Source organism: Mastigoproctus giganteus, chromosome 11 (assembly GCF_048544385.1).
Source record: "Mastigoproctus giganteus isolate SK-2022 chromosome 11, ASM4854438v1, whole genome shotgun sequence".
NCBI classification, from domain to species: domain Eukaryota; kingdom Metazoa; phylum Arthropoda; class Arachnida; order Uropygi; family Thelyphonidae; genus Mastigoproctus; species Mastigoproctus giganteus.
The window spans coordinates 22,363,700-22,376,832 of record NC_143585.1 but is presented as its reverse complement, the minus strand read 5'-3'; the positions used below and the strand labels follow the sequence as shown (position 1 = coordinate 22,376,832).

At 38.2% G+C, this 13,133-nt stretch overlaps 1 protein-coding gene across 1 annotated transcript; it reads right to left on the bottom strand.

Annotated features, from left to right (window-relative positions):
- Positions 1-477: 477 nt before the first annotated feature.
- On the bottom strand, positions 478-6,361 carry Naa40 (N-alpha-acetyltransferase 40). Its single transcript, XM_090384947.1, has 2 exons — positions 6,269-6,361; positions 478-1,188 (listed from the first exon to the last, which is right to left on the bottom strand). Exon 2 carries the CDS (start codon positions 1,151-1,153, stop codon positions 494-496), a length of 660 nt encoding a protein of 219 aa, XP_090241073.1. The 5' UTR covers positions 1,154-1,188; positions 6,269-6,361; the 3' UTR covers positions 478-493.
- Positions 6,362-13,133: the final 6,772 nt, after the last annotated feature.

Genomic DNA, 13,133 nt, shown 5'->3' with positions numbered 1-13,133 from the left:
TAAACCCACACTCCACATACTTCTGGCATTTACAGAGTACTGTTATCCTCATAAGAGTAATAAAGGCACAGTTGTGGGAAACCACAGGTGGTGCCTTACCCCAAACACTATGTACACCAAACTAGGTTTGATAAAAATATTTGTGAAAGCGATGGACAAAAAACAGTGTTATCTGCAACATTCAAAAACTATTTTCACAGATTTCAGAAAATATTTAATATATTTAATTTCATGAAACACTCAAATTTTCTTATTGTTTGGAAGGATGGCTGGTTGAATCTATACATCTGTGGTTTTTTCCTTGTCCTATTACGATAGTAAGAATTTTTTTTTTAAACCAACAACACTTAACGGGCTTAGCTTATATAAATTTAAACTACATATCAGATATTCAGCATTAAATAATTTATTTTCAACAGCAAAATATTTTTACAGACGAGAATATTTGCATACTATAGTAACATATGGTATTGCTATTATGGAAGTCCCCATTTTAGTTTCGTTTTGATATCCTTTTACTAAGAATCTCATAGCATGCTTCTTCCAGTGATACACTTGGAGATGTTTCATCTATTTGAAAACCAAGGGCTTTTGTATAAAAGTTCATGGCTGGATTATGTTTGAATACAGTCAGCATTACTTTCTTTAGTTTTAAATGAAATGCTATACCACTGAGAATCTGCATTAGGAACTTACCAAGTCCTTTTCCCTGTGCTTCTTTCTCCACCTGAATATCATAACAGTACACTACAGGATAATCCAAATCCATTTCAAATCTAAAATGTACAAATCCAAGAGGTCTGTTGTCTTTATTTTGTGCAATTAAATACCAAGCAGCATTATCATTCAGCTGTGCAATTTTTTCGACTGCATCCCAACCCCAATCACTTTGCTCATACATCTCCTTCATATTTGTCTCTGTTAGTTGAAAAGCCCAATCCCTAATTTTCACATCTAAGTTGCATGCTCTGATGGAAATTATAGATAATGACAAGCCATTTCTTTCATAATATTTAAAGGCTTCAAGTTTTTCCATTGGATTAGATAAATTATTAGCTGCATTCACTACTGCGATAGCATTATTGTCAACTTTATTCTTATTAGTTCTTATCCTGGTCTTCCTATGTTTCCTTATATGTCTAGCCATCATCATCTGGTGCAATAAATTAAAATGATGTTTTCAGTAACCTGCAGGAAAAATAAGAACAAAGAAATCAGAACCAATCAACTTTTAGGTAATCAAACATATATTAAAGTAAAATACTTATTTCAGTATGTCTTATAAACAAATGTGGCATTTGTACAAGAGTAGATATTTGTATGTAAATAAAACAGAAAATATTTAGTTACAGAGGCTAGGAGGCATTGTCCTCAGACTCAGCATACTTTGTCAAAGAAGTTTGGCTGGATTTTGTTTTTTGCAAAGCAGCACAGACCATTATGTTTTGTAGATGCATTTCAAGTCTATTTACAATAAAATTTTGTTGCAGCATCAAATATTGTATTCCATGTTGTTTGCTTGTGGCAATTCTATCTTGGATTGATTGTTGGCAGGAATGGCACTAGTGTTTGTGGCACCTCAGGGAAAACCTTCTAATGGCACCTAATTCACATTGTATCTTAACATGCATATATGAGGTGTGTCTAAAAAGTAATGAGACTGAATGCATGGCTCGAAAATTGGCAAAACTGTAGCTATGCCTTCAACACCAACCGAGATGTACATTCCTACTTGATGTTCAGTGCAAGTTTCAACTTGATACCGTTAACACGTCTGACCTGACAGCGAGTTGTGTGTAGTAGTGACGCGTTACAAAATGTAAAAACGAAATCTTGAGCAGCATTGCACGATCAAATTTTGCGTAAAACTTAACGAAAATGCATCAGAAACTTACGAAAAATTAAAACGAGCTTATGGAGAGCATGCTCTATTGAGGGCACAGGTTTTTTAAATGGCATAAAGCATTTCTGGATGGCCATGAGGTGTGGAAGACGAACCTTGTTCTGGAAGACCTTGCACATCAAAAACGGACGAAAATGTGACCAAAGTGAGGGCTCTCGTGAGGTCTGATCAACGTTTGACAGTAAGAATGATCAGTAGTGAGTTGAATTTGAATCACCAAACCATTCACAACATTTTGACTGAGGAATTGGGCATGCAGAAAATTTGTGCAGAGATGGTTCCAAAAAACCTCACCAACGAACAAAAGGAAAACCGAAGGAATGTGTGCCTGGACCATCTTGAATGCATTGAAAATGATAAAAAATTTTTCAAACATGTCATAAAAGGTGATAAAGTGTGGATTTTCGAATATGATCCCGAAACCAAACGACAAAGTTCAGAGTGGCACAGAGCAACTTACCACACCCGAAAAAAGCAAGGTGAGCAAATCAAAAATCAAATTCATGCTAATTTGTTTTTTCGACAGTCAAGGTGTTGTTTATAAGGAATTCGTGCCTCAAGGACAAACAGTTAATCGTGTCCGGCTGGAGATTGCGGACTCTTGGATGCTGCATCACGACAATGCTCCCAGTCACACTGCCATTTCCGTGACCGAACTTTTGACCAAAAAGGGTATTCCAGTGGTTCTGCAGCCTCCATACTCACCCCAAACTCAAATTCCACCTCAAAGGTCATCATTTTGGAACTGCGGACAAAATCCAAAAAGGTCGTGACAGACCAGCTGAAGGCACTTTCAGTTGAAAACTTCCAGCACTGCTACAAGGAGTGGGAGTAATGTCTCCGGCAGTGTATGGCTTCCCAAATGGAACTATTTTGAAGGGGATAATGTTGATTTGTAGTTCAGTTGTTAATAAAAAATTTTATAGCACCATCTCATTACTTTTTAGACACACCTCATATATGCAGTAGCACATCTATCATTTCAGTTTGCAGGTTAACCCAGAGAAAAATGACAGTTGAAAAAGCCTGCGCAAAGTTACCCATGCCCCCACAGTTGTAAAACGGGTAGGGAGAAGTAGAAATTTGATATTGAATATTAAACGTGAAGCAACTATCATCTTTTTAAAAAAAAATTTTTTTTTTTTATCTGTTATGTAACATTCTAATCAACTGTTTTAAATGTACAATTTTTGTACATTTAATTCATTCTTTTTTGTCATTCCTTATATGCAAATATTAAACTTATTTTTATCATAAATTAAAAATTTTAAGTTGTAGAGGGAATGGTATGATCTGTTTGCCCTAGACATTAAATTAGCTAGGTATGGTTCTGATTCTGCACTAAACTTTTGTTTTAGGCAAATAATGGCTGGGAAACTGACTATCAGGAGAGAGAGCCAAGATTTGTTTAATTTATTAAATCATAGAGAATGAAATGCATGTTGAATTTCATGTATCAGAATTACAAAGTATTTCAAAAATTGAGTAACTAGTACAATGGTATGCGCCTGGGCCTAGTATGCACAGTGAAGTGAAAATTACTTTTATATATTATTAGTTAATCAATCAGTACTTTACTTTTCACTTTATTAATCACAGAAAAAGAAAAAAATTAAGTTGAGAAATAAAAATCAAATGTGCCTGAAATGTAGCACATGGTATACATTACAATGTGTTGTGTACTTATTTGTGTTCAAAAAGCATAGCACATGTGCAAAGTAACGAGTGTTAGTTATCATCAGGGCTGGGGCTAGCTTTTTTGTTTTGTTTGGTTTTTAGAAGCATTAGCAACTAAGGCCATATTGCTCCAGGGATATGCGGTGGTCATTCTCTGACCTTTCCACATCCTCCGTATTTGGCGGGCACGGGTTCGAACCCCAGTCTAATCAAGAAGCGTGTGCTATGCATTGCTGCTCCTGCCCACCTGGCTATGGAGGCACCGCTGGGGCTAGCATTTGTGGCACCCGAGGCTTGGTTTTTTTTTTTTTTAGGAGCATTAGCAACTAAGGCCATATTGCTCCAGGAATATGCGGTGGTCATTCCCTGACCTTTCTGCATCCTCTGTATTTGGTGGTGACGGGCTTGAACCCCGGTCTAATCAAGAAGCGTATGCTACACACTGCTACTACTTTCCACCTGGCTACGGAGGCGCCTCACCAAGGCAAAACCTTGTAATTGTGCCTAATTCATATCGTATCTTAACATGCATATATATATGCAGTAGTGCATCTAGCAGTGCTTATTTTAGGTGGCACCTGTGGCAAGTGCCTCACTTGTGCACCCCTACCACTGGGCCTGGTTATCATATGCTGTAAAAATGAGGTCATGCAAACCCATGGTCCAGAAACACTGCTCTAGAACAGCACTTCTTAAACTGTTGGCACAAAAGCATTTCAAATGAGGTACAGCATGTATAATGAGAATCACCTTTAAAGCTCGGCATCTTAAATGGCGGCCTGAACAAATGCTGAATCATGCATGGTTGGCAGTTTATTTTTAGTGGGGGAATCAGCATCAAGTTTTCCCATAGGTAATAAGCAGACCACACTGATCTAATGTGTCTGGCTGAGCTTAATGCTTATAAATAAAAAATTGCAGGATTAAATATTTTGTCTCATAATACTCCAATATATTTTTAACAACAGACACTCTTCAAATCACTCTGTTTCCAGCTGGGCTTATAACATTGTTTGATTATACCCTAAAAATAAATGATTGACCAAATCCATGATCTGTTCAGGCTATCCATTAAGAAATGCCTGAATGGGCTGTAAACATTTGAAGTAATGTCTAAGTGGGGTCATGAGTTAAAGTTTGAGAAATGCTATTCAAGAACCTGGAGGGGGGGTAGTTGGGAAGAGAAAAGGTGTGGAAAAGGTTAGGTCAGCATTTTTTTTTTGTTAGTTGTTGGCGCATCGGCTTCTGTGGCCATAATGCAATTCCCAAGGTTTTTGCACTACTCTTATCCAAGCCCGAGGTGGGATTCGAATCCGTGACCTTTGGGTTGCCAGGCAGGCACTTTACCCACGAGGCTAGCCCGGTCGGCATCAGCAAATATTGTTGAACTCTTTCTATTTAAGCATGTCCCATCCCTGAAGAAATAGTCTCTCCTCTTAACAAGCACAAACCATGCTGAGAAGAATTCTACCCCACGAGCCTTGCACAGAATTCCTATCATTTCAACTAATGTCTAAATTTTAGTGATTGGAAATATATAAAGGAGAGTATAAAGATATGATGAATTGGAGCAGAATTTACAAATGAGAGAATTAGATGATTTTAGTAAATGACGTGAATAACCTTGTTCTGCATTTTTTTTTTTTTTTTTTTAAAGAAATGCCTATTTTCCTGGGTCCACTGTCATCTTGAAAGTTTACCCAAATCAGGCCTAACTGAATTTTCTTATATTTAAAGAATAGTGTTTATGTAAAAACTTGCAAGCTTATTAATCAATACAAAAAAAAAAAAAAGTTTTAAGGGTTGTGGCAGCATTTCTGTAACACTGTTTCAGGCTTCATTAACATTTTCTTCTTCCCTATTTGTTCCGCAAGTATTATTGGGCCTGTAATATATTATGACAAATACAATGGTTATCTCCCCTGTTCTAGCATGTGGTGGAGTTTACAATCACTAGGCTGTGCTCATCATCAGACAGAGTGGCCTTCATGTTTAGCATATTTTAGAGAAAAAAAAAAAAAAAAAGAGAAAAAAAGTCAATTTATTATTCTTTCGAATATGAAACTAAATATACATAATGACAGCTCACATCGATTAACGTTTTTCACTGGTTTTGTTACCACAAATTGCTAGTTGATAGACAGCCAGTAGGCTGCTACAAAATATGCAAAACCCATCAGTAACCGTTGTGCTAGTATATTAACTGAAATAAAACAACTCCAATGACGTTGTAGTCTGGCCATGTCGTTGCAGTGTATTATCTTTTAACCGAATAGCAAACTAATTTTGATCAATGTTGCCTGCGTGGAAATAAGAGTTACATCACGTCAAGAAAAAGCGAAGTTCATTCTGGGGCAAGACATAAGGTCATCGTATTTACTAAGCGATGGTTGGCTTTGCTAGCTTCAAAACACAACATGCCAAATAAGTAGGACTATTTTAATATTTCGAAGCTAATTCAACACGATTATTAATAGCAAGTGATATGAGCATAACATATAACCACCGCAGTAGGAAAAATTTTCATTTAAGATATTTATAATATTGTGATTTTACTTATCTGACATACTATGTTTCGGATTCATAACCACAAAATTGAAAAATTTGACTCTTAGCAGCTGACGCTTAACAACACTACATTTGTTCGTACCTACATCTCGAAGTTATAATCGGTAAATATTTACTTACTGTTTATTTGTGTTGTTTTCTAGAAGTAAAATCATGTTACTGCAAAGTCTAAGAACAACAAATCAGAACTTACGCCATGCCCTACCCTAGAATTGATTCAAAAACATATATAACACACATAAACATCAAAGCAACCAGCTTACACAGCGCCATCTAAAGCACGAAAACGTGAAAAGCAAATAGTCGTAAAATAATTAAAAATTATTTTTATTTTATAATTCGGAACTGTTTCTCTCGAAATTGAGTTAAGCTGTGCGGTTTCATACAGCAACGTTTTGTTTCGCGGGAAGTTCCTCGTAGGCAAATGTTAATTGCATTGAAACAACCATACTGCCACTCCAGGTGGCGAACAGTATGTGGTATAGGGATTAGTGTATGATAATGTCATATTATTATTATTATTATTAGCTTTATGGTGCACAAGGAAGTCTGCGGCTTATGCTGCACCAGCCAAAAAAAAACAAAAAAAAAAAAAAAACGAATTCTGAATTATTGTGAGCGCGCGCGAGAGAGAGTAGAAGGGAATCACCAAGAAAGAGAAGAATGATGATATCCAGCTGAGGACCCTGGATGTGCCAAGCCCATGCTCACCAAATGTGAGCCCTTGGGGTTAAATTTAGGGCCTCCTGAGAAATAACTCATCTACCTTGTGTAATATGTCCATAAATTGTTCTCTGGTCGATTTTTCTACTTTCCTGGATGAAAACTCGAGTTTCCTTGGAGGAAATGGGGGGGGGGTTGAACATTGCTACACATACCTGAGAAAAACTAACAGCCACGGATTTAAAAAAGCCCACGAAAGTTCCTCGCGTCATTATTATTATTTAGCTATATGGTGCAAGGAAGCCTCAGGCTTATGCTGCACCAGCCAAAAAATTTTCCCAAGTTACCATGAGAGAGAGAGAGAGTCCGAAGTAGAAGGGAATCACCAAGAAAGAGAATGATGATATCTAGCTCAGGACCCTGGGTGTGCCAAGCCCATACTCACCAGATGTGAGCCCCTTGACGGGATTCGAACCTGGGCTTCTTCCACCCAGCTTAGAGAAGACAGTGATTGCTGCCGCTGTACTACATGCGCAGATGTGGTATAGTGGGCCAAAATATACATAGTGCGAGACCAGTTTTTCTCTTCTATATCAGTGCATCACAGCCGACTGATAACAGTGCTCAACTGAGTTGTATTTTGAAGTTAGGATTAAAATTAACATGAAGAATAAGGTTCAAACGTTCAGCCAGCTTGTACTAAGATGTTATACTTGTAGTCTCTGACTACACATATTTGCTTGCTGTCTACTTAGTCTCTATAGTGGTCAATCATGTTTGTTGGTTAAATTCTAGTCACGGTTTTCCAGGTCAAAACATAACCTCATGGTCTCTTCGTGGTTTCATCGGGTGCATTATCAGAAAACAATGGTACATCAATTGTTGGTTAGTCGTTTTGTAAGGTAATAATAGTTTCCTCCATAATTACTCTGTACAGTTAACAGTTAATCAAGATTATGATGCTCCTTGACATTCTTTATTAGGGTTTTGTTGTGCCATCTAAGTATCTGATAATTGACATTTAAATAGCTTTTAAAATGCATTTGGGACTGATGACAAGATGGAAGAAAATAAACCATGATTAGGGCGGGTGCTGTTGTTATTGGATTTTAGGAACATCAGCTACTTAGGCCATGTTGTTCTGTGTATGTCTGTGAATTGCGTGTGTTTTGTTGTCGATTTTCTGGATGATAAACCCGGGTTTCCGGGAGAAAAAATCATGTAACTCTTGCCTGAGGCCGACTAACTTAGCCACGTTGTGTAAAAAACCCATAAAAATTCTTTCCATCATTGACGGGATTAGAACTTAGGTCTTTTCACAACTAGTGTGGGGAGGACGGCAATCCTACCAACAGTGGGCATGATTCAGGTGCGTATCCCAAAATATATTTTATGTCTGGAATCATGGACTCGAGTTAGTTTATTTCTCCATCAGTGGTGTAGCGAGGGGGACAGTTTCCCAGGGTGCTGAGCTTTAGGGGTGCCTCCGTAGCCAGGTGGGAAGGAGCAGCAGCAGTGCATAGCACACGCTTCTTGATTAGACCGGGGTTTGAGCCCGTCACCACCAAATATGGAGGATGCGGAAAGGTCAGGGAATGGCCACCGCATTTCCCAGAACAATATGGCCTTAGTTGCTAATGCTCCTAAAAACCAAATAACACACAAACACACGCTGAGCTTCAGGGGCACAAACCATAGGAATTATCTATCACATTCATATTACATTATCACACTCAGGGGTGTCAGGAAGGCATATTGCCTCCGGCCATAGATGACCCTAGATATGCTACTGCGTCATATGACTCTTTTTCTAATTGTGGATGCATATACTTCAGGTTTTTATCTCTTTATTTTGTTGATAAATGGGCTACCAGACCTGTATGCAGTACTCAAGAGGTGGCCTGACCATGACCTTATAAAAAGGGATAATCACCTTGTCTCTGCTAGCAAAGTTTCTGTATATCATTGACAAAACCCCATGAGTTGTTTTGGCGACATGTCTGCCCTCCTTAGAGAATTTCATGTCTCACTGCACAATTAATCCCAGGTCTTTATCATTCTCAACTACCTTGAGTGTAGTACCACACAGATGTGAAGTTACTCTGGGGTTACCGCTAACCATATGCAGTACCTTTCATTTGTCAATGTTAAACTTCAAGTGCCACTTCACCCCATCTACCCAATTTTCCTAGATGTTCTTGCCAGATGTGTTGCTTACCTTGATTGTCGTTAACCACCCTGCTAACCTTTGTATCATATTGAAGGACAAAATATAGTAAAATCAACTTAGAAGGCATTCTTTAAACGGAGAAAGTAGTTTTGTGATAGTCTGATTGTGAAAAGCGAGATGTTGCAGAGGTCCTTTGGATTTCCCCTCTTATTGGCAAAACACTAGAGGGAGTATGGATCTGGATTTGAAACTGGCAATTAACTAAGAAGTTTTTAACAAAAACAGGAATGTTATTCCTGCGGTGTCCAACCTATGGTGTGCGTGCTGAATATAGCCCACGAATTATTTTTATATGGTCCACACTGAAAGTAAACTAAAATAGCATTTTAAATTTTGTTAATTATCAAAATATATTTTTTTTTTCATTATATGTTTTGTTCAGTAAATGTAACTGTGTATTGTACTTAATAAAATTGTCGAATATTTTCAGTTTTAGGGGCATCATATTTATTTATTCCCCTTAATATTGTCCTTTTCAGGTTATAAATTTTCTAAAATGAGAATTTAAAAGCAAAAGTAAGGCATTTTTAAAAAAAACAAAAGTCATATAAGTCATATTTATAATTGTAATAAATTTTAAAAAATAAATGACTGACAGATTTGTTGCACATAAAAGTATTGTGAATTTGTATTTTTTATATAGCCTGAAAATTGTTGGTGACTATTGTCTGGGAGACAGGCAATATACTATGCAAAAAGGATAGATGGAACAGGACCAGGGTATGTCTGCCAGGGGAAAAAGTTGAGAATGTTGTAGAGCATATATCAACTTTTAAGGGCACAAAAGGTGATATCATTGTACACGTTGGCATTAATGATATTAAGAGTAGGAGACTGGTGGAATTACTTAACAAGTACAGGTCAATGTTGAAAAAAAGTCACGAGTTAGGGTGAAATTTGAAAGTGCCTGCAATCCTGCCCAGACATGATAGGAGGGAGTATCTGATGAGAGCCTTGTCAATCAATTCAGCCCTGGAGAGATTATGCAAGGCTCAAGGGGTAGAATTTTTTTCAGCCTGGTCTGTGCTTGTTGACAGGAGAGATTGCTTCTACGGGGATGGGTACACTTAAATAGAAAGGGTGCAAGAATATTTGCTGATGCTATCGAGGCAGTGTAAGGTGGGTCGGAAAACTGCTAGCTTCGGGAATACACAGACTAAAAGGTTAACAGTGGCCAGAGGCAGAGGCAAAAGTGATTCCTGCATTGTTTCTATTAGAATGAGCAGCAGCATGGAAAGCAAGGCAATGGAGATTTCCAGGACTGTTGGGAGCATAGTGGAACAAGTAAATACATGAGCTGTGTTAGGGTAACCAAGAGTAGAAACAGGTGCATGTACACCAATGTTAGGAGTATAGTTAATAAATTTAATGAGTTTGAAGTGCTAGTCAAGACATCAAAGGCAGATATTGTTGGGATAACAGAGACATAAGCAGTGCAGAATTTTAATTTGGGGAGTACAATGTGTACAGAAAGGATAGACAGGACGGAAAGGGAGGAGGGGCTATGCTGTTATTTAAGAAACACATAAAATCTAAGCAAGTGCATCCAGTTTAGACGGGGGGGGGGGGAAAGTGCAACGTTGAGTCTGTTTGGTGTGACATTAACACTGGGAAAGGAAAAATGAGAGTAGGTGTATGTGTGTCATAGGCCTAATGAATCTGATGAGTATAATGAGCAATTGTGCAGAGAAATAGAAAGGGCCAGAAAATCGGAATGTCTTATTATGGATGATTTTTACTTTCCAGATATTGACTGGAACTTGTGGATTGGTCGCTTGCACACTAGCAAGGCTTTTGTGGATTTATTGGATGACTGTTTTCTATAGCAACATGTTTGAAAGGCAAATAGAGGGAGTAATACTCTTGATCTGATTATCAGCAGAGATGATTCATGCATTAAGAATTTGCAGATAAAGGAACAACTGGGTGACAGTGATCAATGTACTGATATGGGAATTACTTAAAGATGTAACTACCATCAAGGCTAAAGGGAAGGACTTTTACTTTCCTAAAGGTGACTACAGGGATCTCAGACAGTTTTTAAATTCTGTACAGTGGGATCAACTGATGATGTTACCAACTTTGAATTATAAGTGGTAAGCCTTCAGGGACTTAATCTTGGAGGCTACTAGGCTTTTCATTCCAACTAAGATATACTGTTCAAGGTTCAGACCTAAATGGATGTCATATGAATTAATGAGGCTCGTGGCAGAGAAGAAAAATGCATGGGATGCATATAAATTATCAGGTGACACAGAACCCTATGACAGATATAAGCTTGTCTGTAATCAAGTCACAAAAGAGGTTAAGCAGGCAAAGGCAGATTACTAGAAATCTTTGGCAAAGGATGCAAAGAGTTCTTTACTTATGTAAACTCTAGAAGGAAAGGGATGAATCAGATTGGTCCACTTAACACAGATGGATTTACTATTGATGATCTTGCTCAGGTAGCTGATAAACAGAATGAGTAATTTACATCTACATTTACATCTAACAGGGAGCTAAGTGATTTTGTAATAACTGAGAGCAAAGTGGAAGAGAAATTGTTGAAGTTAAACATAATGAAGGCACCTGGGGTGGACGAAATCTATCCAGTTATACTAAAGGAGGCAGCAAAGGAAGTAAGCAAACCCTTAGCCATAATTATGAGAGCTTCCTTGGACTCAGGGGAGGTCCCCATGGACTACAGGTGTACAAATGTGTCACCAATTCACAAAGGGGTTCAAAATGTGACACCAGTAACTATAGACCTGTTAGTTTAACTTGTGTTCCAGGGAAAATAATGGAGTCACTGGTTAAAGAAGCATTGCAGGATCATCTAGACAAGACTAAAGTAATAGTTAAGACACAGCATAGTGGAGTCCCCAGGGTTCGGTGCTGGGCCCATTGTTGTTTTGTGTATATATCAATGATATTGATGAAGGTATATCAGAATTAATGTCCAAGTTTGCAGATGACACAAAGGTTGGCAGGGTTGTTAATGACAGTAAAGACAGTATGCTACTCCAATTGGATCTAGATAAGTTGGGCAAATGGGCTGAGAAGTTGCTACTGAAGTTTAACATTGACAAATGCAAAGTACTGCATATGGGTATCAATAATCCAAGAGAAACGTACCAACTGTGTGGTACTCGCTCAGGGAAGTGGAAAGAGAAAAACACCTGGGGGTAATTGTGCAGTCAAACATGGAGTTCACTGAGCAGTGCAGATGGGCTGCCAGGGCAGGTCATGGAGTCTTGTCAATGATATATAGGAATTTTGGTAGCAGAGACAAGGAGGTGATTATACCTTTGTATAAGGCAATGGTCAGGCCACACCTTGAGTACTGTATACAGGTCTGGAGGCCTCATTTTAGGAAGGATGTAGAGTTGCTAGAATGAGTACAGAGATGGGCAACAAGATTGGTGAGAGGAACAAAGGGGTGCGCTTATGATGAAAAGCTTAAGTTCTGCAAGTTGAAGCATCTGGAGACCAAGCAACTACGAGGTGATTTGGTTGAGGTGTATAAGGCCTTGAATGGTTTGAGCAGGCTCAATGCTGATGGGATACTTCTTCTTGCTCAGATTAAGATCCTGAGGGGGCATGGATTCAAATTGAGGAAAGACAGTTGAATAATAGATGTGCGGTAGTTTGCCTTTACTCATCTGGTAGTTGATTACTGGAACGATCTGTTGTGGAAATTTATAGCTTAAATAAATTTAAAGCTGAACTAGCCAAACATTTGGAGTGACCGGACAGGTGAAATGGGTAGGGTTTTTTTTGGCTGATGCTGTATAAGTTTGCTTTCTTGCGTCATATGTCTCAACTAATGCTAGTGAGTCTTCAGTGAGGTGCTGTTCAATAGGGGACCCATAGTCTTCCATCATAACATGCTCAGCCCATTATGCTGGCCCTTGTCAGCCTATACAACTCCAAATGTTTATGATGGAAAATCGACAAGGGCAGTTGGGTAAAAAGTCAGCTATGACAGCTGAACCATTTTTGTTTCTGAAATGATTAGTTTGCTCTGCAGTGGCAGTAGTTCATGCACAGCACATTAGATGAGACTTCTGGTTTGTAATTCTTTCACAGTTGGTTTACTCTTGATTCACA

Bases quoted from the DNA above. Each gene is read 5' to 3' on its own strand.
- Naa40 (XM_090384947.1), bottom strand. From the start codon at position 1,153: ATGATGATGGCTAGACATATAAGGAAACATAGGAAGACCAGGATAAGA.